Here is a 23,809-nt window from a genome sequence, read left to right as displayed (position 1 = left end):
TAATTTTAGACAGTCTGCCTATGTCAGGTGGGCTACCAGACCAATCAATCAATCAATAAATAATTAAGGCATGAAACATAAAAAAATCTTCCATGTTTACAAAGCAGCAAAAATTAATCAATAAACCAGTCACCAAAACTCCACACCAAAGAGTTCCTTAATCTCTATCAGTCCTATAGATGGGTTTCTTTTATATATTTCAGACAGTTTACTGCATGAATATTAGTCTAGCAGTCATTCGTTAGTGTGTAGGCAGGACCACCAGTGGGCAGAGACAGTGCTAAATGAGCCTCCAGGAGTTGCTGCTCAATTTAGAAAATCCTCTAACAAGCAGTTATGAAGATTGAGGTCATTTTCAAAGTTATTAGAGCTACAGTCAGCTGCTTCCCAGACACCTTTAACAGAGCTATGGTTAAAATTGATGATCCTGGAGTGTGACCTACCTTTTGTCTTAGATTTGCTTATGAAATCCATATAATTATGTATATATTCTTGGTTTTGGGTGGGCACTGGGGACATGAGGTGAGGTGTTCCCCTTAAGTCAGCATTTAGGTACATCATCCACACAGCCACCACCCATGCTATAGCTGTTCTGTAGACTGAAGATTTCTGGCACTTCCATGAGCACCAAATGGATTAGAATTGATCTTAATGCACAGTAAGTGACTGTGAGCAAACATATTATCCTAAAGTGTATGAAAAGCAATGTGCCGCTAGTCTTATAATTGAAATGTTCCTTGGGCACTGAGAAGGGATCGGAGTTTTGGAAATTCTACTGAATGATACCATTCCAAATTCTGAATGCTAGCGTGCTGATACCTGAAATTGTTCAAAGAGGAAGGATGTTCTAAGTAAAGATTTAAATACAGATCACAAAGGAGTTCTCAGAATGCAATAAGTTGTTTGGAATTTCAGAATGCTGTCCACCACCTTCATGCTTAAATGGCACATCTTCATCATTACTACTTGGGGCAGGATTGCAGGAGCTGGTGCTCTTTAGCAATTCTTGTGCTCCACCTTTCCAGCAATGCCACCCAAACAAGCTCCACTCTGAATTACAAAAACGTAAACACACAGGTAGGTACATGCAATAATCTCTACAGTAGAACCTCAGACTTACAAGCATCTTGAGAATGGAGGTTGTTCGTAACTCTGAAATGTTTAACTCTGAACAAAACATCATCATTGCCCAAGACAGGCTCACAGACTTAGATCATTGTTAAGAAATAAAGAGCCTGTCTACGAGGACATTTAATTCACAGCAAACTGCTATGTAAATCTATCCTACACTAGTCTTCTGTGCACTAACTCTCTGTGTGGACCCTGTTGCCACACACTAGAAATTCCCTAGTGTGCTTTAATCTACTCCCATTTCAAAGGGAGGTAGAACATTTCATACCAACTCACAGGATGTTGCCTGTTCACTGTTTTTGCAAGATCTGGGAAAACAGCAATTTCAACTCACAAAATTTTGCAAAATTTTGGAACAATTTTGAGTGACAAAGCCTCACTCCTCCCCCTCACACACATTTATTTTGATGTGCACCAAATTATTTGTGACACTAGATGGGGAGCTGAAAGTCATTGGATATTCAGAGCTAAGTGTGCCTCAGAATCTCAATCTGAATCATACAAGCATACCTACCATAAGGTGCTGAGGACCTGATTTTGATCTCATACTATTGTAAATCAGGAATAACCCCAAGAACTTCAGTAGAGTTACACCAGTTTAAAACTCCATAAGGGAGATCAAAACCAGGTCCAAGGACATATTATACATATATATATACATACACATACACACACACACTATATTGTTATTATTAAGCACTTTCACAAAAGTTCCTAACAAATACCAATCTGCCTGTGAAATAGATAAGTATTATTATTCCCAATGTACAGATTGTGAAACTGAGGCAGAGATATTAAACAATTTGCCTAGGGCTACAGAAGGAAGTTTGTGCCAGGTTAAAGTAACAGAAGATCCCAATTTCCAGTCTTGAGTTCAGACCACACCTTAGATCAGTGAGCCTCAGACTGAGACTAGGGAGCCGCACGTGGTTCTTTGATGTGTTTTCTGTGGCTCTTTAATATCAGTGTGATATTAAAACACTGTAATTGAATTATTAACCAATCAGGATGATTTTACTCTGTTATTAACCAATTGTAGAATACTTGGTCAGCCATTCTGCTGTGCTAATATTATATGTATGAGTGCACAGAAAGTGCCCTACCTTTTAGTTCCTGTTATGATGCAACTTTGCTACTTGTTTTCCAAAATTAGCATCAATGAGAGTAGCTGCTCCAGATAGATGGCTCTTTTGTATACAGTAACATTCTTGTTACTACAGCTTGTCCTAAAGTGTGCAGCATTTACTCCTGGGAGGGACACGAAGGACTAACTAGTTCATAAAAGATGTGTCAATTACAATCTGGAGGCCTATAACAGCACTTGGTGGAGCTACTGAGGGGGGATGTGATTGTTTCACTTTCCTGAGTTTGGGAAAAGCTGTATTTGTAATTTGGAGGGGAAAAAATTCATGACTATTCATTCTCAATTTTAATAAATGTAATTTTTTACTCCTCTTGCGTTCGCTTGCCAGGAATATTTTAGCCAATGAGCTTACATATGGAAGTTTTAAGCAAAACAATGGAAGATGCTCACCGAAAGCATTTTGAGTTCATACTGTTTTGCACTAGCAACACAAATCTAGGACAAGCTACTTTCACCAGCCCAGAAACAGAACCACATGATGAGACTGTGTGTGCAATCAGAACACCTCAAATTCTGAATATATAATAAAATGAGCTGTCCATGCACAAGCTAAACTAGAAAATTGTATGTCACTTTTTGCATAGATGGTGGTCATGATTAGGGTGACCAGATGTCCCAATTTTATAGGGACAGTCCTGATATTTGGGGCTTTGTCTTATATCGGTACCTATTATGGCCCACCCGCTGTCCCGATTTTTCACACTTGCTATCTGATCAGCCTAGTCGTAATTCATTCATAGTGTATAGTCTAAAAAATTTCAAACACTAAAAAGGATAGAACCTATACTTAGTGGCTGTGCCACTGTCTCACTGAGTCTCTTTAGACAAGTCACTACTGAACTTTTCTGTGCTCAATTTTATCCATGGATTTCACTTGACACTATGGGCCAAATTTTTTAAGGTATCTAGGCCCTTAAAGATGCAAATAGGCCCCTACTGGGATTTTCTAAAGCTCCTAGGTGCTTAACACCAATGGAAATCCCACTAAGGACCTACCTTTAGGCACCGAGATACCTTTAAATATCTGGTCCATAGTGCCTGATGCAGAGTCTATTAAGGTCTTTGGAAAGCCTCCCATTGACTTTAATAGACTTTGCCTCAGTTCCTTAAGTATCAAGATGATAGACACCTTAGAAATAGAACTAGGTGAAATTTTTTGTCTGAAACTCTTCCCTCCCCCTCCCCCACCAGAAAAAAAAATCAGGTTGACCTAATAATTTTATGTCTTTGTATAAAATTCACTGAAGTGTTTTAATCAAAAAAAATTCTGAAAAATCTTGATTTGATTTTTCAGTTCAAAGCAACTTTTCTTTTCAAAATTTGCTTCAATGTAATTAAAATGACAAATGCATTTTTAAAAGCTCAAACAAAACAAAAGGTTTCAGTTTGGATTGAACAAAAATGTTTTTCCTCCAAATTTTCTGAATGGCCAGCACAGCAAAAGAATCTGTTATTCACACAGGTCTGCTTATAAATACCTATAATAGAGTGATCCATCTGGACATAACTTGATCACCTGTGTCTCAATTTTCCCATCTCTAAAATGAGGCTAACACATATTTACTCATCTCTATAGAAGAGATAATAATACTTAAAGCAATTGCTGTGATGATTAATTAGCTAATGTTTGAACGGTGATTTGAAAATTTAAAGCAGTACATAACCGCTAAGTATTATTACTAAGTTAAGCCAACTGTCACTAATGGCAGATAAGCAGCAAAGACCAGACTGTTGACATTAGCCTAATTATAAATAATGGGTTCCATAAAGTCTAGAATATGTCATCTATGAAGAAATTAATGTATATTAAGAGGAATAAAGTGACGTATTATCATGCATTATTGGATTCTTTGAATCTTAAATTAATGGCCTCTAAACAATTTCCCTTTCTACATTCATCCCATTGGAAAGCAAATAAGCAATACATGCTCATTTCACTCACCTCTCCCTCCAATAGCCACTACAGTTAGCATATTTCATCCTTTTCATTCTACCTGACTCCATAAGGTATTCAGTGAATGCACATTTCTGTTACTTTGATCCTAGAGCCATATAATATAGGGTCAACGGTAACTGAAGCCACCCCTATGGGTTTGAATAATTAACTTGTTCACTAAACAATGGGGAAAATAGAGAAAGCCAGGTTGTGGCTGGTATTTGTGCAGGGGGATGAGAGGATAAGGAACCTTCCTTTGCCCTGGAGTGGCTCAGGTAAGGCTCAGCATAATTACAGTGCGCTTCTTGGTGGGGCACAGGGACAGCAGCACACCCCAAAATGGCTGAGGAGGAATGGAGATGGGGTAGCCTGGGCCCCAACCCCCTCTGCATTGACCCACATAGCAGGACCAGCAGCCTATGAAGGGGTGGACCAACAGACATGCTCCCCTGGTGTGCTGGGCAGCTCAGATTGGAATTTTACCCAAGGCTTCTTTGAAATTTAATCCACGGTAACTGGTCTGCAGGTGTCAAAATGCATGTGACTTGACATATTGTGGTGTAAACAATATACCAATGTTTATTGCTCAGGTCTTTTAATGTAATCCTATTACCTATTAACTATAAAACATCCTGCAGTCATCAAGGTGTCAGCTATGGACGGTGTCCCACTGACTGTGCTATTGCTGAAGTAGTCTAGTTCATTTAATGAGATTGTTTAGATACAATCAGGCTGTATTAAACTGACATCCTTCTGTTTAATATATAGAGCTGGTAACTAGCTCTATCCTCATGCAAAATGAGCACTCCATTTCAAAAACTTTATGGTATGCGCAGGCCTCTGGAATCACGTAGACAAAACATTACCTTGTGACATTCTCAGTAACTGTACATTTTTTCCCTTTTCAACTATCTAAACAATCACCAGTACTTACTAGTTCTATTTTGACAGAACTGGTTTAACACATAATCAAAGAAATATACAGTGTAATCTTTTTGATCATTATAAGAATGTCATCAGCATACCACAAATATTGCAATAAGTACTTGCCTTGTATCACCACAAAGAAACCTGAACCCTTAAATATTGAATCAACATGTTTGCTAAGCAGGAGTGTAAGATCAAATCATCAGAAGTCCTTCCTTTGAAGATATAATAGATCCTCAAAGCAAAACACCATGTACTCTTAAGACTCAATTCTTCCAGGTAAGATGACTTCACAGGCCAAATTCTCCCCCAGAGTACACCCCATTCAATCCCACTGATTGTCTGCAGAGCCCAGGGGCAGTTCTAACAGATGGCCAGGTCAACAAATGCTAATTGGGCTGCTCACCAGCTAATATGAACAAAGAGCTGCAGTCGTTAGAAAGTCTGCAATCCTCCCAACAAAACTGGCCTTTGTTCTGGATTCTGTTCCTCCCCTTTTCTTCCCATTGTCGGGTCCATTTCCAACCCCTTCCCTCCCTTCTGGACAGCTCAATTACACCACATTGGCTTTTCCACATGCCCACCTCTAACAGGTCTCTCGCTCCTTTGATATGAGGGTATGGGAAGAAAATTGCTCCCTCAGAAGAAATTCCCTCCCCGGTGGGCAGGGGGGAAAAAGACACTTCTTGATGGAAAATATCCCCCCCCCCCCACACACACACACACACATTTCATGGGTGGAGGAGGGGAAAAATCAGAATCCCCTACTTTTATTGGTTTTGTTTCCCTCTCTGGAAAGAAATTTTCCCAGACAAGCAGTTCCTGCTATCTTCTCCATCACTCATCCCTTCCCAGGGAGAAAAGGAAAGGCAACGTGTAATGGGGGATGAAAATATTGAAAGAAACAATGAGAGAAGACAATTATAATCCTCATCTCCTGGCTTGGAGGGTGGAGGGGAAGAGTCAGGGAAACTCAAAGAGAAAGTATGTGTGTGTACGCACATGTACATTTGGTGGATGGGTATATATTTTAATGAATTAAGATAGAGTAATGGGAATGAGAATCCCTATATAGAAATAATTTCTTCCCTGCCTATAATATTATTGTGTTTGAGCAATTATTGCATTACAGTACATGGTTTACGGTTATTAGCTTAAAGATATTGGCTGAAAATACACATGAAACATGATATACATATGCACACAAATAATATATGGCCTGATCTTGCCATCTTTCTGTGTATGTAACTCCCAGAGATCTTTGTGTACAATTGCACTCCAGGCCATAAATCTGATTTCTGTTTGAGAAAAGAGAATAACTGGAAGAACAAGATGTATCTTTGCACTCTGAGGGCAGAATCTGTTACACTAAGTACTGCTGTTACAGCAGATATTTGTGGATGGGGTTTTAATATCAGTGCTTGTGCCAAATATGACCAGGACTTTATTCAAGCCCCAGTGTACACAATCATCAGTATTTATTGGTGTTAATTGTTAACAAGCAGTATTATCAGTATTGATATTTTATTTTTATGTATGACTTACACAGTGCCCAAATGTTTCTGGGCACAGTATAATGGAAGTCAGAGCTCCAGCCTCACAGAATCTGCCATCTAACTTATAGTGTTGCCACTTCCAAACATTCAAAATTCATGAGTCAGACTGCCAAAAGATCATGAGATTGCCTTAAAAATCATGAAATTTTAAAAAATGATAAACTGGTGATTCTCTTTATTTGCCTTCTAGTTTTTGAGTTTTTAGGTTACATGCAGGTCACATTTTCAAGCTTTTCTCCATAGCAATAGAAATAGAATTGGTATCTGATTTGATGTTATGATATTCCAAAATTTGTTTTCATTCCAAATCTGGGGGAGAAAAGTCAAAATTTCCCACAGAATGAAAATTCCTAAAACTTCTGATTTAGCACTATTGAAACATTTTGTTTTGGTAATGCTGAAAATATATATAATACTGATTCTGCATTGACTACTTCATGGGTGGAGCCCAGAATGCACACAGAACCCAGATGAAGTCAATGGGGCTCCATGCAGGCAAAGAGGTCTGTTCACACAATTCTCAATGCAGGATCTGGACCTAAGTTTCAATCTATCATCTTCCTCACTTCACCTATCCACTGTGCAATACTTGATGGGGGTCACTTCACCAGTGTTCTACCTGGATTGGTTCATCCAGCCACTTTCAAGTTTCCATTTTAATTTTGGGTGCAAACTCAAAATCTTCTTGTGAGACTCAGTCAGTAGTTTTGAGTGAGTTTTATCTGGTTTTATTATATCATACCAATCAGCAAACGTCACATAATTCTGAAGCAAAATCTCAACTAGCCCAAATCTCAATTACTAAAAATTACGAACAATATTTTTGTGTACATTAAACTGAGCCTGAGTTCATAAGAAGAATTTGTAAGTATGGACAAATCATATAATGAACATGGTGCAGTTCAAATCTGTACTGAAACCTGATTAACTCTGACTGGTTTCCAGTTTTATTATAAACATTTCTCACAACACTGCTCCCCACTTGTTTTGTTACTGGACACAGTAGTATACAGACTTAGCACTATGGGCCCAATTCAGTAGGTTATTTAAGATCTATAATCTACTTTAAATTATTCACCTTAGGTATTTTGCTGAACTGGGCTTATGTGAGAAATAATTAATATGCAGGTGAAACTGCTGAGTCAAAGTAACATATCTAAAATATGAATAAGTAAGATATATAGTCCATATAAAATTTTCCCCAATTTCTTATATCCTACCTCTGACTGTTGCTATCACAAATTATACACATCCCAGAAATAATGTATTCTTGGCTAATGTATATTGCGACATATTGCTGCTAGAATTACACAGTGTTGTGCCATGTTTCACACACCTCTCAATGAAACGAAAAGTATGGCACAAATAGAATTGAATGAACAGTGGGGGGAAAGCTCTCTGTACAGTCATTCAAATTTGAAAGACAATGTCACTTTGAAAGCATTGGTGACCCTCTCTGGTTTGATTTCTACAGACATTTGACCACTTGAGTTTTATTAAGTGTTAAGATTTACTAGTGCAGATACACGCAAAAGATAAGTGTTAAGATTTAATGGTCAAATATATACATTGGAAACAAATTTAGAATTGTACATTTAGTTGGTAAATTTGAAATTTGAAATATATGTTGGGTTGATTTGTTTCATAAGTCATCCAATCAGAAAAGAGAAACAATACTACATGGCTTAAATAACTGACCAACACAGAGCAAATGGCTAATTACAAATATTAGCAACAAATTGTTTGCAAATAATCTGCTCTGTAGTTATTTTTGGAAGAAGTTTGTGAATAATAGGTAAATCTGAGAAAGTGACTGTTCACAAACAATTCGCAAAGAGGGAGAGAAATTAGCTGAAGAAATTATTCATTGTTAAGTATTCACTTAGCTCTAACCACAGGCTAGCTTTCCATCTGTGATACTTGGTTAGCATTCTTCAATGAAAAGCCAAAGTGATCTGGCTTTCAATATAATAAAAGCCCGCCACATATAAAATACTGTGATCTTCATTTATAGTTAGATAATTATCAGTCATATTTATACCAGAAGCTAAATATCTCAGTGTCATAAACAGATAAAAAATAGCACCAAAACCACATATAAAGTTGGTAAATTTGGCCAAAAATACTCTGAAATATGAAAAACTGCTAGATTATGGGCTGAGTCCTCCGCTGACATAATTCAGCATAGCACCACTGAAGTTAATGAAGCTTTGCAAGTCTACACCAGCTGATGATCTGGCCTTATATACCTTTCTTGACCTCTAGGTGCAAAATTAATAGAAAGAGCTAACCAATGCATTGCAACCAATGCAAAAGTTTTAGAGTATAAATGGGGGCATGCTTCATTTAAGTCTATTTGCAATGTTGAAATCCCCAATATTGGCAATGATGGAAACTCTGAATGGTCCAATCTAGTTAACATTTTGGTCACATCTTCAATGGAAACCAAATACAACCTCATTATTTATAAGGCAAGGCAACTAGAAGTGCACACCTTTTCCTGGAGCAAGCACTGGACTCCTTCCATTTCATGGAAGGATCTTGCAAAACCATCTGATGTTAATGCCCTCCTGTGTGAGTCACACAATAAAAAAAAATGAAGAAATACTTTTGAGTGACAGTCAAACAAGGAAAGAGAAAAGGAAGCAGACAACAGTGATCAATGCTTGAGGTAGAATGCAACTCCCTTGACTAAAACAAGACTGAAAGCCAATCCTCCACACCTTTCCCAAGCAAAGTTTCCATTAGCCACTTTGAATAATTGAACCTGGGTTTCAAATTTTAGACTCAATAATATAATAATGGTCTTTCTTTCCATAAAAAATGACCTTAAATAAACAGAGAAACTACATAAATTAAGTCCAAATTTTCAAGACCATCCAATAATCGGGGGTGCCTCAATTTCCAGTTGACCAACCTGAGACCCCCTATGCTGCATATCTGCAGGCCCCAAACATTTGCATTGAAGTTGTGGTTTTAGACACAGGGATTTTCAGGTGGAACTCACTATTAAATGGGAGCATCAAATGGAGATTTCAGATCTTTCATTTTATTTTCTTCTCATGCACGGAACTTTGTTCCCTATCCTTCACTCAGGCCAAGTCACTCATTTGTTTTCTTTTGAACTCCAGAGCTTTCAAAGGGCTTTCCTTCTTTTACTATAGTAGCCCACTTCTGCAGTTCCCTCATCACAGTATGAAATGGCATTTTTTAAAGAGATCCTCAAGGTTGAGACCCTGACACTATTTCTGTACGTGAAGATTCACAACAAATTGAGGAAAAACCTTCCTGCAAGTGCTCTTAGGCACAGTTGTTCTAGCTCCACTAGATCTCCAACAGAAAGCTGACCAACACATCCCAAAGAATCTCTTCTCATTTGCCGAAATGAATGATTGTATTACAATTTCTTGCAAATTAAGGACTGCATAAGGAGAACATGCTTATCACATCAAGTTAATCAAGCTGTAACCTGAGTATGAACATTTAAATAAAGACTGTATGTTTTCAAAATGAAGATTATGCCTGCATAGTACTTTGATCCTGAGCTTTCAAACTTGCACAGGTGAATACGTTTATGAACAAGAGTAATTCTATTGAATTCAGTGGGTTTACTTGTGCATAAAAGTATAGATGTAGACCAGTGTTTGCAGGAAGGGCCAGTCAACTTGTACCCAGCAATTAAATACAGTCTACTCAGAAATGCTCTTACTTAAAAGGTTACTAGCAATTAACATAAAATACATGTATTCTGAAGCCCATGACTCAAGAAGACACTGCATGTCTATACATCAACCCATTACTTTTATTAAACTTAAACTTTCACTTTGTGAAAAGGATTCACATATCATTAACACACAGGGATCTTTCTCAGACTTAAGCCAAATCTATAACAAATAATTACTAAAATACTTGATTTATGTGAGATTACTCATTTAGCTGTGTCTTTAATGATGTGCTCACGTATTAGTTCTCTGGCAAAACAACAATATTCTACAGTGTTTCCACACATTTAAATATGATATGTTTATCAGTGATCACCTTCTTGAAAACTGAACAGTAATTAGTTATGACCCTGATCAATGAAGAGCCAAATCTAAACTTTCCTGAAGTTTTGGAGGTTTCAATTCAGGGCCACTATAGTGAAAGTCCCAACTGCAAAGGTTGGTTCTGAATCTGAGGGTTTCCTAGCACAATTAGATCAGAGCATCTGGTTGCAGTCCACCTGTAATTGTAATCCATAGAGTAGGCAAACTGTGGGGGTAAGAGTACCACCACTCCTTCCCTCCAAGCTGTGCCCACAAAATAAACTACATCCGAGTCACCAAAATGAGATGTCTTTTACGGGGGGCAGATATTCAAAACGCAATGGTACATGCTCACTGAGCTACCTGGGCTCCTTGAGGTTTGACTTTCCATTGGCAGACTTCAATATGCACATAGGTTCTGCTAGATGTCTTGGGCTTGGCTCTTCCTTAGCCAGGGAGAGCAGTGAAGTGGGGCTTTCTTCCAAACTCACTTATGGCACCAAAACAAGATATCACTCATGGTAAATTGTGCAGAGTTGTGACCCTCCCTCTCCTTTCTCAAATGAGAACCAAATAGCTAACAGTGCTGACTTTTAAAGGGTATGTCTACACCACAATAAGAAACCCATGGTTGGCCCAGGCCAGCTGAGTCGAACTTGCAGGGCTCGGGCTTTGGGGCTGAAAAATTGCTGTGTAGCTATTCAGGCTTGGGCTGGAGCCAGAGCTCTAGGACCCTGAAGGGGTGGAAAGTCCCAGAACTCTAATTCTAGCCCAACCTCAACCATCTACACAGTAATTTTTAGCCCTGTGAGGCCAAATCAGCTGACCTAGACCAGCTGCAGCTGTGCTGTGGGCCTTTTATCCCTTTTATAGATGTACCCTAAATTATCAGTGGTGGGTATCTGAGTGAACAACAGCCTCACTGAACCAAATGAGGTGGTTCACACCTCAGAGCTATTTTTCCAGGCTCTCTGCGGGTGCACTTTTGCACTAGTTAAACTCAATTCACATTTTTAAGGTTTTCTTGACATTTTCATTAAAAAAGAAAGAAAAAATAAGCTGAGATTCTGTCGAACAAGACAGCAGCTTGAGAGAGATGCCACCAGGACCCCATTCTGCTGCATACCAGCCAACCCAAGCCCTGAATGGATATCAAGAAGGTGGCAGAGTTACACCTGTGTGTCCAGTCTTAACTTCTGCATTTCCTGACATTTGACTCTGGAAACAGAGAAACCTGTTCTCCAACCAGCACCAGGCAGTAAAGGCAGCAAAGGCCAACTGGATTAGTAAACTGTGTACTTGTATACTTTAACAGGCAACAGCTGGTCAAAGGCTGATTAGCATTTAGTAGTACCACAGAATAAGTATTTATTTCCATAAGGGGGCCCGTATATACTCCTACGCATGTGCAATATATATTTAAAGCAACGTAAGCTCTGCCTGCTCTAGTCAGTTTTCTATTCCTCTTGTCTCCACAGATTGGGGAGGAGAGGGATCGCTAATTTTCTAAAGAAGTTTTTAGTGGTCTGCAGTCTTTAGGTTGCATAAAGAGTTTAAGAAAATCTAAACCCTTAGTTCTGATGAAGCTCAAAAAAACACAGTGTGACAGGAGACAGCGCCTAGGGACTGGGTCGGGGGGAGGAGTACAGGGGATGGATAACAAGGCAATGGTCAGACAAGGATGAAGTGGGATCAGGGTGACTTGGGTTCAGGACAGACTGAAGTAAAGTTGCTCTACAAGAGAAGAAGGAAGGTCCAGAGATTAGAGCACTACTCTAGGACTTAGAGACCTAGGTTCAAGTACCTGTTCTACCAAAAAGACTTCTGAGCTTAAGATGACTTACCCAAGGCCATGCAAGATCTTCAAAAATATTTAGGCGCCTAAATAGTTTTGAGGATCTGAGTCTGTCTGTGCCTCAGTTCCCTCGTGTAAAATGGGGATAATAGTATTTTCCTACCTTATAGGAGTGGTATGAAGATTAAAATGTGGAGGACCATAGGTACCTAAAATGGCCAGCTACATTTGCTCATTTTTAACCTGGATAATTTTTAAAGATTTTAAACCAATTTTACTGGTTGACATACATTGAAAAAATATATGTTCTCAGGTGTGAGTGAACCATATTAGATGTTAATAGAAATAAGCGGAGTCTTGGAGTCGAAGTCTTCTCCAACTGATAGCTATAGGAGTTTTTCCATGGACTTCAACCGGAGGATTAGACCCTTAAATATTAGCACATTAAAAACACAGGTTAACAGAATGAAAAATTGCATATCTGTTGTGATAGGTATTATCCCTCCAATAATCCTGTACACACACCCTTTTGAAAAGTTCACAACTAAAAGGAAGGTTGCTTGATTTGAGCCAATATATAACAAAAATTGCTCCATTTTGACTTAAACTGTCATTTTTTCGTGTGTGGGGGGATGGGGGGAGTAACGTTAAAACTAAAATGATATGGAATCCATTTGAAACAAAAATATTCAGAATTTCCCTGTGATGATAAAACTGAAATGTTCTCAATTGATGTTTTCCCTGTAAAAATATTACACTTTTTACAAAAAAGTATTTTTTCATGGGCAAATGTTTCCTGCAAAAAAGTTCAACAGGTTCTATTTATATTACAATGGCACCTAGAGGCCACCAATAGGTCCAGGCACCATTGTTCTAGACATTGTACATATATACAGGAAGTGACAGCCCCATCAAACTTACAATTAGATAGCTGTTGCAGTAACAACTCTTTCTGGACTTTGGGGGCATGAGTAGCAGTGCATACCAAAGTGCTGCGCTATAACTCCCCGGGTGGACTCTCCGTGTGCGAACCAAAAGGTTCCCGGTTCGCATTAGTGAAATCCTCTTCAAACAGGATTACACTAATGAGAACTAGGAATCTTTTAGCTTGTGCCCCCCAGTGTCCATACAGCACAGAATGTAGGTGCACACTGCTATTAACACCCCATAGTCCAAACTGCAGGACAGTGTAGTCATAGCCTTTGTTTTAACCAAAGTAGCACTGCTGATAGATTTATACTAAAGGTAGTATTGAGTGGGCCAGGTCACAGGACAGTACATTGACTTTACTCTATGGGTAATGTTTTACTTTCCAGTCTTGGGCTAACACCCAAGACTTTTCTTTCTCTTTAGCAAAAGCATGATGTAAGGCATATGGCAGTTCTCAAGATTTTGTATAAGCCAGCATTGCCGGAGGCTCTATGCAGGTGTGGTTAATAGTTATTTAATGATTCTTCAGAATTGCATGTATCTGTCTGAACATAAATATAGTCTGATCATAATCTTTTTTTCACTCTGTGCATCATCCTAGCAGCATCTCTAGTCCTATCGCACAGGGATGTTTTCCAATACCTAGTTGGATGTGGTATAGAACTCAAATGGAGTGTATCATTCAGGCCAGCTGGAAGCACTTTGTTGTCCCGTTGACTTGCACCTGTGAAGAAGCCACTCTAGAGAAGTAAAACTATTTGCTTTCTCCTCGCAGGTGCTGTGAGTGATAAAAATGCACCAGCTTCTGTAGGTTCAAATTCTGTATGTTGGGTACATTGATGACTCACATGAGTCTCCTCCCTTCCACATGGTTACATAATGAAAAACAAATATTGTGAGGTTGCTAAGAGTAAACTTATCAGTAAACAGAACATTAGCTACTTACAGGAGTTGTTCTACTATCTGCCCTTCCCCAGCAGTCATATGGCTCCTTTTTATTCAAAATAATTATTAGTGCTATTCATTAATAAAAATAATTGTGAATGACTGACAGGACAGGACAGGTTTGGGGGGGGTTGGTTTGTTTGGTTTTTTTGGTTTTTTTTTGGCAGAGGGAAATAGTTTTCATAATTAGTCACTTGCTTTGATATGGTATTGACTTCTACTGTAATAAAATTAGCAAGATCTTATCTACCTGTCTCATTTAATCCAGAACACACCCTTTATGCAAATCTGACTAAAAACCAAGACTAGTGTTTGATTTTACATTGGCTTCAAAATGTCCCCACTAGAAGGTTAATTATTAAAGCATGCAGCTGCATCTAATAGTATATTGAGTCAGTGGATCTAGTAGTTAGAGCAGTGGTCTAGTAGTCTGGAAACCTGGGTTCTGTTCCTACTTCTGTCACTGATTTGCTATGTAAACTTGGGCAAAATGCTTAACTGCTGTGAGCCTTCATTTCTCCATTTGCGAAATAGAACTAGTACCACCACCTTTGTAAAGTGCCTTGAGATGCATAGAAGAAAGAGGCCATAAAAATGTGAAGTTAATTGGTTTATTTGTATATATTAGAGATTCAAACTCAGCCAATCAATGCCTTTAAAACTCATCAAAAAACTTGAGGCCAGATTCTCAGATGATATACATCCATGTAACTTTATTGACTCCATCAGAGCTATTCTGATTTACACCAGCTGAGGATCTGGCCCTCCAAACTTATGGTGTATTTTTGTTCATCACCTCAATACAGTGCAAAGTCACTTGATTTCAGGAGCCAGTGTAAAGATTTTACCAGCATGGGTTTTGGATGGCCCCACTACTCATAATTGATGATGGTTGTCAAGGAGCAAGCAAGTATCTGCATGGAGCAGTTTTTCAGAGTTACTGTTGACATTCTAGAACTGGCCAGAGGGAAGGAGAATTAGATCCTGGAGCTTTTCCTCTCTCTCTCTCTCTCCCCCCACCCACCACCCCTTCTCTCTTTCTTTGTGTGGGACAAATGACTTCTAGAGATCAAGGTTAAAATCTCTGGAAAAATGAAAACCAGAGAGTGATGGAGATTGGGCAATAACAAACCAGGAGGGAAGGAGAGAGAAAAAGTGAAGGGGTGGATGGAATGGAGGGAACAGAGTAAAAGGGAAAAGAGTGGGAATTGTTGCACTCACAGATTTTAAACTTCATCTTGAGTAACATTTGTTCCAGACATCCCCCAAAAATTAGAAGAAATGTTGCTTGCCATTTGCATGCTTTTTGAGTAGGGGTTCCTGCACATAGAGGTCCTGGCTACCCCCATGCCATCAAGGCTTCTTAGAACAACCAACACCACACTCAGAATATTCTGCTTGGGTTGTGGGGGGATTAAATCCTTCCTGTTTAAACCTGCCTGAAGACAAGGAAGGCACCAGCAGACCCCACACACCAAACCCTGCTTTTCTGCAGTCACTAGCAGAACCATCCCAAGCTGGAGATGGGACCACAGAAGGGGGATGAGGTCAGAGCACCACTATCACCCTGTTCTTCCCCCAATCCTCTGTGTTGCATATGTCTAGATCCTTAAGTTGCCTTAGTCTGGCCAGTTCTGTTTAAACCTGATCCCAGCTGAATGCCAATACGACTTTGCCAGAGAAGCACTCTTTTCAGGTTATTTTTAGTGTCTCCTTAGTTCTTCACATAACTTCGCATCTCTGGCACTTTCAAAACTGCTCAGGCTCCAAGGTCTCCACCAGTTTGCCGGAAATGTTCAAAGGGAGAACTGCCATGGAACAGGAAGAACAGGAATCTTTGACATTTGATATAACTCTATTGTGCAGACTAATGGCATGCAATCTCTGTGCAGTACTGCCACCCCCCACTATAGCTTTAGAAGCCCACACGCACACACATCCTCCAGCACAGCTCTACTACAGAAATTAAATGGTGCATAGTCTTGAGAGGCCCAGCAAAATAAGTTTCCTCCTGCATGTTTAGAATTGCAACCTAAATATTTCATTAAACTTACCTTATTTTTTAAAAGGTCCTTATTTTGCTTTATTTCAGAAGAAAGAATCAATCAAAACATCTTAACTGACGTCAGTATTTACTTCAATATTTGCATAGCCCCAAACTTACGCAATTTTGGAACTCTACTGTGAAATAGTAGTTCAAGACCACGCCTGAGTAATTACTGTATGATGCATTTGTTATTTCACAGTCCCAAAAACAGTACTGTAACTAAATTTAGTGGAAATGTATGTCATATTATTCATGGTTTCACAACTGCTTATAAATCCATTCTTTTATTTTTACATTGGCTTAGAAACTATTTCACTGCAAGGACTAGCACCAGAAAAGTTCAGTTGCTTTTGGCTATATATCTAAAACCCTTCTCCTCACTGCCCTTTTCTACTTGTCTGCTCTTCTTTCATGTTGGCCTGTCTGCTCTGCCAATTCATAGATTTTAAGGATGAAAGGGATCATTATGACCATCTAGTTTGTCCTCCTTCATAGCACAAACCATAGAATTTCACCAAGTAGTCCCTGTGTCTCAAACCAATAACTTCTGATTGAGTTAGAGCATTCAGACCACTACCTCTCTCCCCATTTGGATTTTACCTCTGTTATGGTAGCTATTAGAAATCATCTAATTACGTAGTTATATGGCAGGGCATATGTGGACAATTATTAACACATAACACTTTTTTGCAAAAATGTTTTGACTGTACCTGTCCTGAATCTTCATGTCATTTTTCTTAAGCACTGAGCCTGCAAGATGCTCCACATATGCTAACCTCTATTTCTGCCTGGAGCCCCATTCAAGTCCACAAGGCTCAGCATAGGTAGAGTTGCAGGTTTGGGACACTAGGCTGTAAATTCTTTGGGCACAGAAGGCAGCATCTTACGTTCGGACAGACCTTTGTCCAGTGGGCACCACCACTGACTAAGGCCTCTGTTGTGTGGCCCTAGCAGCTAAAACACTAGTCTGGGATTCAGGAAACCTGTATTCTAGTCCCAGCTCTGCCAGTGTCCTGCTGGCGTATTTAAGCAAGACACTGCACCTGTGTTTCTCTGTAATAATAATACTGCCCTCATTTGTAAAGTCTTTTGAGCTCTACTACTGAAAAGTGCTATATAAAAGCTAGGTATTATTATTGGACCATAAGGGTTTATTAATAAAAAAGTCTTTTTTTCCGAGCAAGAAGATATTTTTACCACTCTGTCACAAACCAATAGAGATTTTGCTCTTTCTTTTTAAATATACGAAGGGCATGGAACTCTTAAGAAACATATTAATGTGTGAAAACAGGATTGAAATGAAAGTCCTGGCTTTACATTCAGTTTTTGGTACCTGCCAAAGCCAAACTAAAAACAATTCCTAAATAGAATGTGTATTTTAATTGTTTTATTATAGAAAGCATCTGAATCCCTAGACTTCATGGTGTGGGGATTCATATAGACACATTCTACTCCACTGGTCAAATTCCTCTTCATTTCTTGATTCACTTGTACCAGTCTGGTTTTCTATAGTTTAGGCTCTAGCTGAGTTTCCTTGAACTATTAACAACATTATACTGCAATATGCTAACTTTCAAGCCTCTCTGGTTCATTTGTATATACTAGTTGTCTTGTATTGTGGGCAGCTCATCCAAAGACAGCTCTTTGAACTGGTCCATTGTTACCACTCACCAGTGTATTGTGTTATCCAATTTCATCATTCCTGGCAAGTCACACCTGAAGCTCTAGTGGGGGTGGAGAAGGATCAAGAACTCTGTCCGGTTGAAGTGCTAAGCATCTCATGTCTAGAAATAAGCCTCTCTACTGCCAACCAGAGAAGTCATCACTGACGCCTATGATACCATCAACAGGTCTTCTCTGTTCTGGTTAGCAACAACTGTTAGGCTGGATGAAATTACTTTGTCTAGTGAACTGTCTGGGCACAACAGAAAAGAACTGCAGCATAACTGATGGCAGCTCAACAAGACTGGAGCAGAATGGAGAGGAGAGGTATTTGTGCTCTTATCATTGTTTTAAAGAGTGGCACACTTCTTTTGTAAATTGCATTCTGATGTGTACAACCAATGCGTAACTAGTGTGGAGACAGCACGACTGGATCAAAAAATTAAGTAGAAAATAGAACCATTATCTCCATCTAATAGTAATTTTTTTTTTAAATCCTATTTATGACCTAATCATTCCACAGGGGAAATATAGGCTCTGATTCTTCCAAATTTACTTGCAATAAATAATACCTTACTCCTTACTGATGTCAGAGTAATTACTTTGGAGTAAAGTAGTAGTATTCCACAAGAATGAAGATAGGAGAATCAGGACCATGATTTGCAGATAGTATTTCACTTCTCCTCCTTTCTTTTTGAGTAGGTGCTGCTTTTGTGAATTTCATCCTGTCAAAATAAATAAAAATCTGATACTCTTAAGAGCTAGAGCAATATTCATTTTAGAACAAAGTAATATTTGCCTCTTCATTTATATTTGCTTTACAAAAGGTATTTTTGTTTTGTTTTTAAATTGCTCTAATATAGCACATCAAAGTGCTTTTGATGTGAGTTTATTTAATGGAATCCACTTTTTCCCCTGATGATTGTGTTAATCTTCATAAAACTAAAGGCAATATCGTACCTTTTTTAAACTTTAAAAGAGACTTGTGGCACTGACCTACGCAGGTTACATGTGCTCTCTATGGTAAGTTATGATACTTAGTAATATATTTCCCTATTCGTGGAACATTGCTTCAGTAGCAGCCCAAGCGAGTGGGCTTAGTTATGCTCTCATTTACACCAGAAACTCTGGATTTAAGCCCTATCCTGCAAACAGTTACACATGTGCATAACTTTACTCAGGTAAGTAGCCCTATAGACTTCAATGGCACTCCCCCATTACACTCAAGTTACACATGTGTTTAACTGTTCACAGAATGGGGACTTGGACAAATAAAAGCAGAATCAGATGCAGATCACACTATAAAGGTACCTTAATAACTGTGGGAAATTTATATTAACCTCGGAGCTGAAACTCTTAGACTCAGAGAAAAAACTCCAGCTTCGCCATTCATTCCTAGTCTTGAAACATGGCCGTGAAAAAGCCTCTGTTTTGTCTGACATGTTTACCTACAACATTTGAATGACTTTTTAAGTTATTTGAATAAGGATAAGAGACAATGTGTACATTTTTCACACAAATGGTGGAAAGGTAATAAAATAAACATCAAAAGGTAGTTTACCAAATCATGGCTTCTCCATTGCCATTTACAACAAAGGCAGGAAGAGGAAGAAACCTACCCTCACCATTGGCATCACGTTAGAAAAAAAACAAGTTTTGGAAGCAATAGGAGCTTTTTTTCCCCATACCCTTAGCACAAACATTGGCACTTCACTTTTTTTGTTAAGTCAACTAATTGTTAAAAAATTTCATCTCATGTTATTTGAAGGGGAAAAAACGGGGGGAAAAACTCTCAAAACATGGCCTCCCTCTTATTTTTTGGCTTTTTTAAAATTAAAGATGGGCCAAGTGATAACTTGAGGAAGAAGACACCCACCCTTTAATAAAGTTAGGTGAATACAACAGGAAAGGACAGATGAGAGAATGAAGAGTCCGTTCATTGCTGACTATTCAAAACACATGCAGAATTAAAAATTGGCAAGTTTTCTGAGGCTTTCTGCAGGTGCATGGGTGAAAGCAATCCCATCAAAAGAGAAAATGACACTATTTGTGTCTCTTTCAATGCACTTCTAAATCTGCATTCTTCCACATTTCTCTCCACCACTGCACAGCTGCAAAAAAGATAAAAGGCAATGCAAACTTCACGGATAAATTGACAGTGGTATTAGCTGAGCATCTAAAATAGAATTGTGATGTAACTTTATAAACCTTACGCACTATCAGCACTCATTCCAAAAAGTCTAGGCACTCAGTATGTTTCTTTTATTAAGCAATTCATGTGCCCACCTACCAAGCTATTCAGGTCTTACTTGGAACACAGAATTCAGGTATATTATCTATAAAGATGGGACATAATCTTTGTACTGGTTTCTGGAAAGGTTATATCCTAGAAAATCTTCCACATGCCGACAAATGAGGTATAGTGCAGAATTTTAATAGGTTAGAGCTTACTCCCATTTTAGGTCAACTGATTTTTTGTAAAACCCCATATAGACAGCAATTTTCAGAGAAATCAGAGGTTCCACTGGTTATCAGTCCATGTCCTTGCTCCCTTTAGCAAACAGTCCTACTGAATACAAGCACACTGAAGTGAATAGGACTAGTCACCTCAATGAAGACCAGACCATGGCAATTTTGAAATACATATTAAGAATATTCCATGTCAGACTTTTCTGGAAAGAAATGGGTAAAACAAATGAACTCTAAGTCCTAATTCATTATATACATTTTGGTCCTATATTTGAATGTTACCGTTTAGGGGCATGCAAAAAAAACAAACCAAACACTCAAGTAAAGCAGCTTTTTAAAGTTCAAAAAGGTTTTATTTACAGAGTAACAATCTAATAGAGAGTTATACAGAGGGAGATACAAAGACAGGTTCTAAAAGAAGTCAAATACATTGATTTGTTTAGTGTCTCTGTTCATTACATATACATAAAATCAAGGTCAGAGTTTTGTTGAAGTGTTTCCATCAGAGCATGTAGAAGGGCCTACCCATTCACTTTTCATTTTGGACTGGGAGGAGAGGGGTGAGGATTAAATGACTATCAAGCAATATAAGTCATGAGGAATTCACAACAAAGTTTATACAGCTTCCCAGTGAAGCATTGTATTATTTTATAATAGGGTGTTTAGCTGTTATATTACAACTTGCTACTAAACAAAGTATTATGTAAAAATAATAAATGTGTAGCTGGTGTTGCTCTGCCACCTACAAGTCATCCTGAACTTTACACCTGGCAGGAGGAACCTGCTATGCAAACCTACACACACTGTCCCTGCTGGCTTCCTTCATTCAAAACACCCAGGGCTGAGAGGGAGAGAAGGGGTGGAACCTGGCAGAGGAAAACACAAAAACAAAACAAACATGTTGCATGAAATAAACTTTCCAACAAGCTCTGAGATGACAGGGAGATAATTATGACTCTGATCTTGCTTATTAGTGGATGCCCACCTTTGCTACCTTGCTTCCCCGCCCACCAGCCTTTCAGATCCTGGTTTTAGCTCCGCCTCTCCTCGGCTGCCTAAGTATTATAATAGGCTGTCTGAAAGTGGTGCAGAGAGACAGAGAGAGAGAGATAATGATTGGACAATAATACTAATAACAATAATAACTTGGCTGCTCCCACTGCTATAGCAAGAACTCAGCTCAGACTCTCAAGACTGAAGAAACCAGGTCCCTTGACACAGGAGCACCAGCAACTACAGACAAAGAGAGGAGCAACTGCGACATCATTAGAGATACTGTATTCCATTTTTATTGCACTGATGAACTGTGCACAGTAACATGAGGAACCTCTCCCGAAGAAGGGCCAAGATCAAACTTTGAGAGGATCTGACTTTGCAGAACTACCCATCCCATTCCGACTGACTTGGGGTTAGTTGGTTTTCTTTCAACAACCTGTTTTCCCACCTGGAGCAACCAAAGTGAAAGCCGTGAGGAAGGACACGGTGCATCTCCCTAAGAGAGAGAGAGAGAGAAATCTCAGAGGGGTGGAAGAAAGAGAGAGACCTCCCTGCCCCTAAGTAACCTACTCTCCAGGCGACTGGGGGCGGGGTACCCTGTTCTCCAGGGACCTGTCCAAGTGGGAAGAGCCCTCCCCACTTCCAAGCAACCCCCCCGGGCCCCAGTTCTTTGCTCCTTGCTAGGGCTGAAGGGGGAGCAACCACCAGCCTGCGCTGCTCGCCAAGAAGGAAACCGCTGGCGCTGTCCAGGGGGGGAAACAAGAGCCCCCCACACACACTGTTCCCAACGGGGAAGGCGCCCCCCCCCCAAATCAGCCAGCCACCTCCCCAGCCCAGCTCCTAGGGCTGCCCTAGAGCCGCCCGCAGCCCCGGCCTGGCGGCGGGGGGAGAAGAGGCCGGGGCAGGGTGAGGCGGCAGCCGCGCCATGAAGCTGGAGGTCTTCGCCCCGCGCTACGAGGACAAGCTGGGCGGCAGCGACCAGGAAGGCAGCGGGGCCCCGTCCCCCGCGCCGGGCGACAGCGAGCTGGGCTCGGACGGGGACTGCGCCGCCAACAGCCCGGGCAGCGAGGGGCCGGCGGGCGCGGAGGGCGGCAAGGGGAAGCCGTACACGCGGCGGCCCAAGCCGCCCTACTCCTACATCGCGCTCATCGCCATGGCCATCCGGGACTCGGCCGGCGGCCGCCTCACGCTGGCCGAGATCAACGACTACCTGATGGGCCGCTTCCCCTTCTTCCGCGGCGCCTACACCGGCTGGCGCAACTCGGTGCGGCACAACCTGTCGCTCAACGACTGCTTCGTCAAGGTGCTGCGCGACCCGGCCCGGCCCTGGGGCAAGGACAACTACTGGATGCTCAACCCCAGCAGCGAGTACACCTTCGCCGACGGGGTCTTCCGCCGCCGCCGCAAGCGCCTCAGCCGCGCGCCGCCGCCGCCTCCCGCGCGCCCGGCACCCGCCGCCCCCTGCTGCTGCTGCTCCTCCGCCCGGTGCAGCTGCGCCGCGGGCCCCGCCGAGGAAGGGCGAGCGGGCGCCGCCGCCGCGGCCAGGCCGGGCTCCAAGTTCTCCAGCTCCTTCGCCATCGAGAGCATCCTCAGCCGGCCCTGCCAGCGCGCCCCTGCCCCTACCCCCGCCCCGGGCCGGGCGCTCTGGCCCGCGCCGCCCGCCCCCTACCCGCTGGGCTCCCTCTTCGGCGGCGGCCTCCTGCCGCTCTACGCCTACGGGCCCCAGGCGCTGGAGCGCAGGAGGGAGGCGCTGTCAGCCGGCAGCGCCCCTCTCCCGCCGGAGCCTCCCCAGCTCTTCCCCTCCCCTGCCGAGGCGCTGCTCGGCTCCCCGCTCTATTGCCCCCTCCGGCTGCCCGGCCCGCTGCACACAGCCACGGGGCGCCCGGCCTCTTACCCGCCCTGCCCCCTCCAGAGCCTCCTGCCTTAATAGAGCCCCCCTCCTCCCCCAGGAGGGGGCAAAGCGGGGGAGGTGGGGAGCACGTGGAGCGGGGGGCTTGGGAGGAGGACGAGGCTGCGGCTTCTGCGCGTTCTATCCCGAGACAAGTGACTGTGCCTTGGGGGGCGGGGAAGCGGGGTTTTAACCAAACCAAACCGAAGTGGGGCGCTTTGTATTTGGACTTCGCAAGGGGCCAAAGTGCTTCTTGGTCATTGTTGAAAGTACGTGGCTTAAGGCAGGTGCCTGATCTGCTCTCGGGCTGGTTTCTCTCTGCGCAAAGCCATGGGTCATTTTCCAGGGAACCAGTTCC

The 23,809-nt window shown here is 41.2% G+C and overlaps 1 protein-coding gene across 1 annotated transcript; it reads left to right on the top strand.

The window, feature by feature from the left end:
• Positions 1–20,957: 20,957 nt before the first annotated feature.
• On the top strand, positions 20,958–23,490 carry FOXQ1 (forkhead box Q1). The gene is given in 3 exon segments (XM_030549431.1): positions 20,958–23,019; positions 23,021–23,101; positions 23,104–23,490. Coding segments are annotated over 3 exon segments (999 nt in total). The 5' UTR covers positions 20,958–22,488.
• The last annotated feature ends 319 nt before the right edge of the window (positions 23,491–23,809 follow it).

Source organism: Gopherus evgoodei, chromosome 2 (assembly GCF_007399415.2).
Source record: "Gopherus evgoodei ecotype Sinaloan lineage chromosome 2, rGopEvg1_v1.p, whole genome shotgun sequence".
NCBI classification, from domain to species: Eukaryota; Metazoa; Chordata; order Testudines; family Testudinidae; genus Gopherus; species Gopherus evgoodei.
Note: the sequence above shows the minus strand (reverse complement) of the source record. Positions and strands in the feature narration are given on the sequence as shown.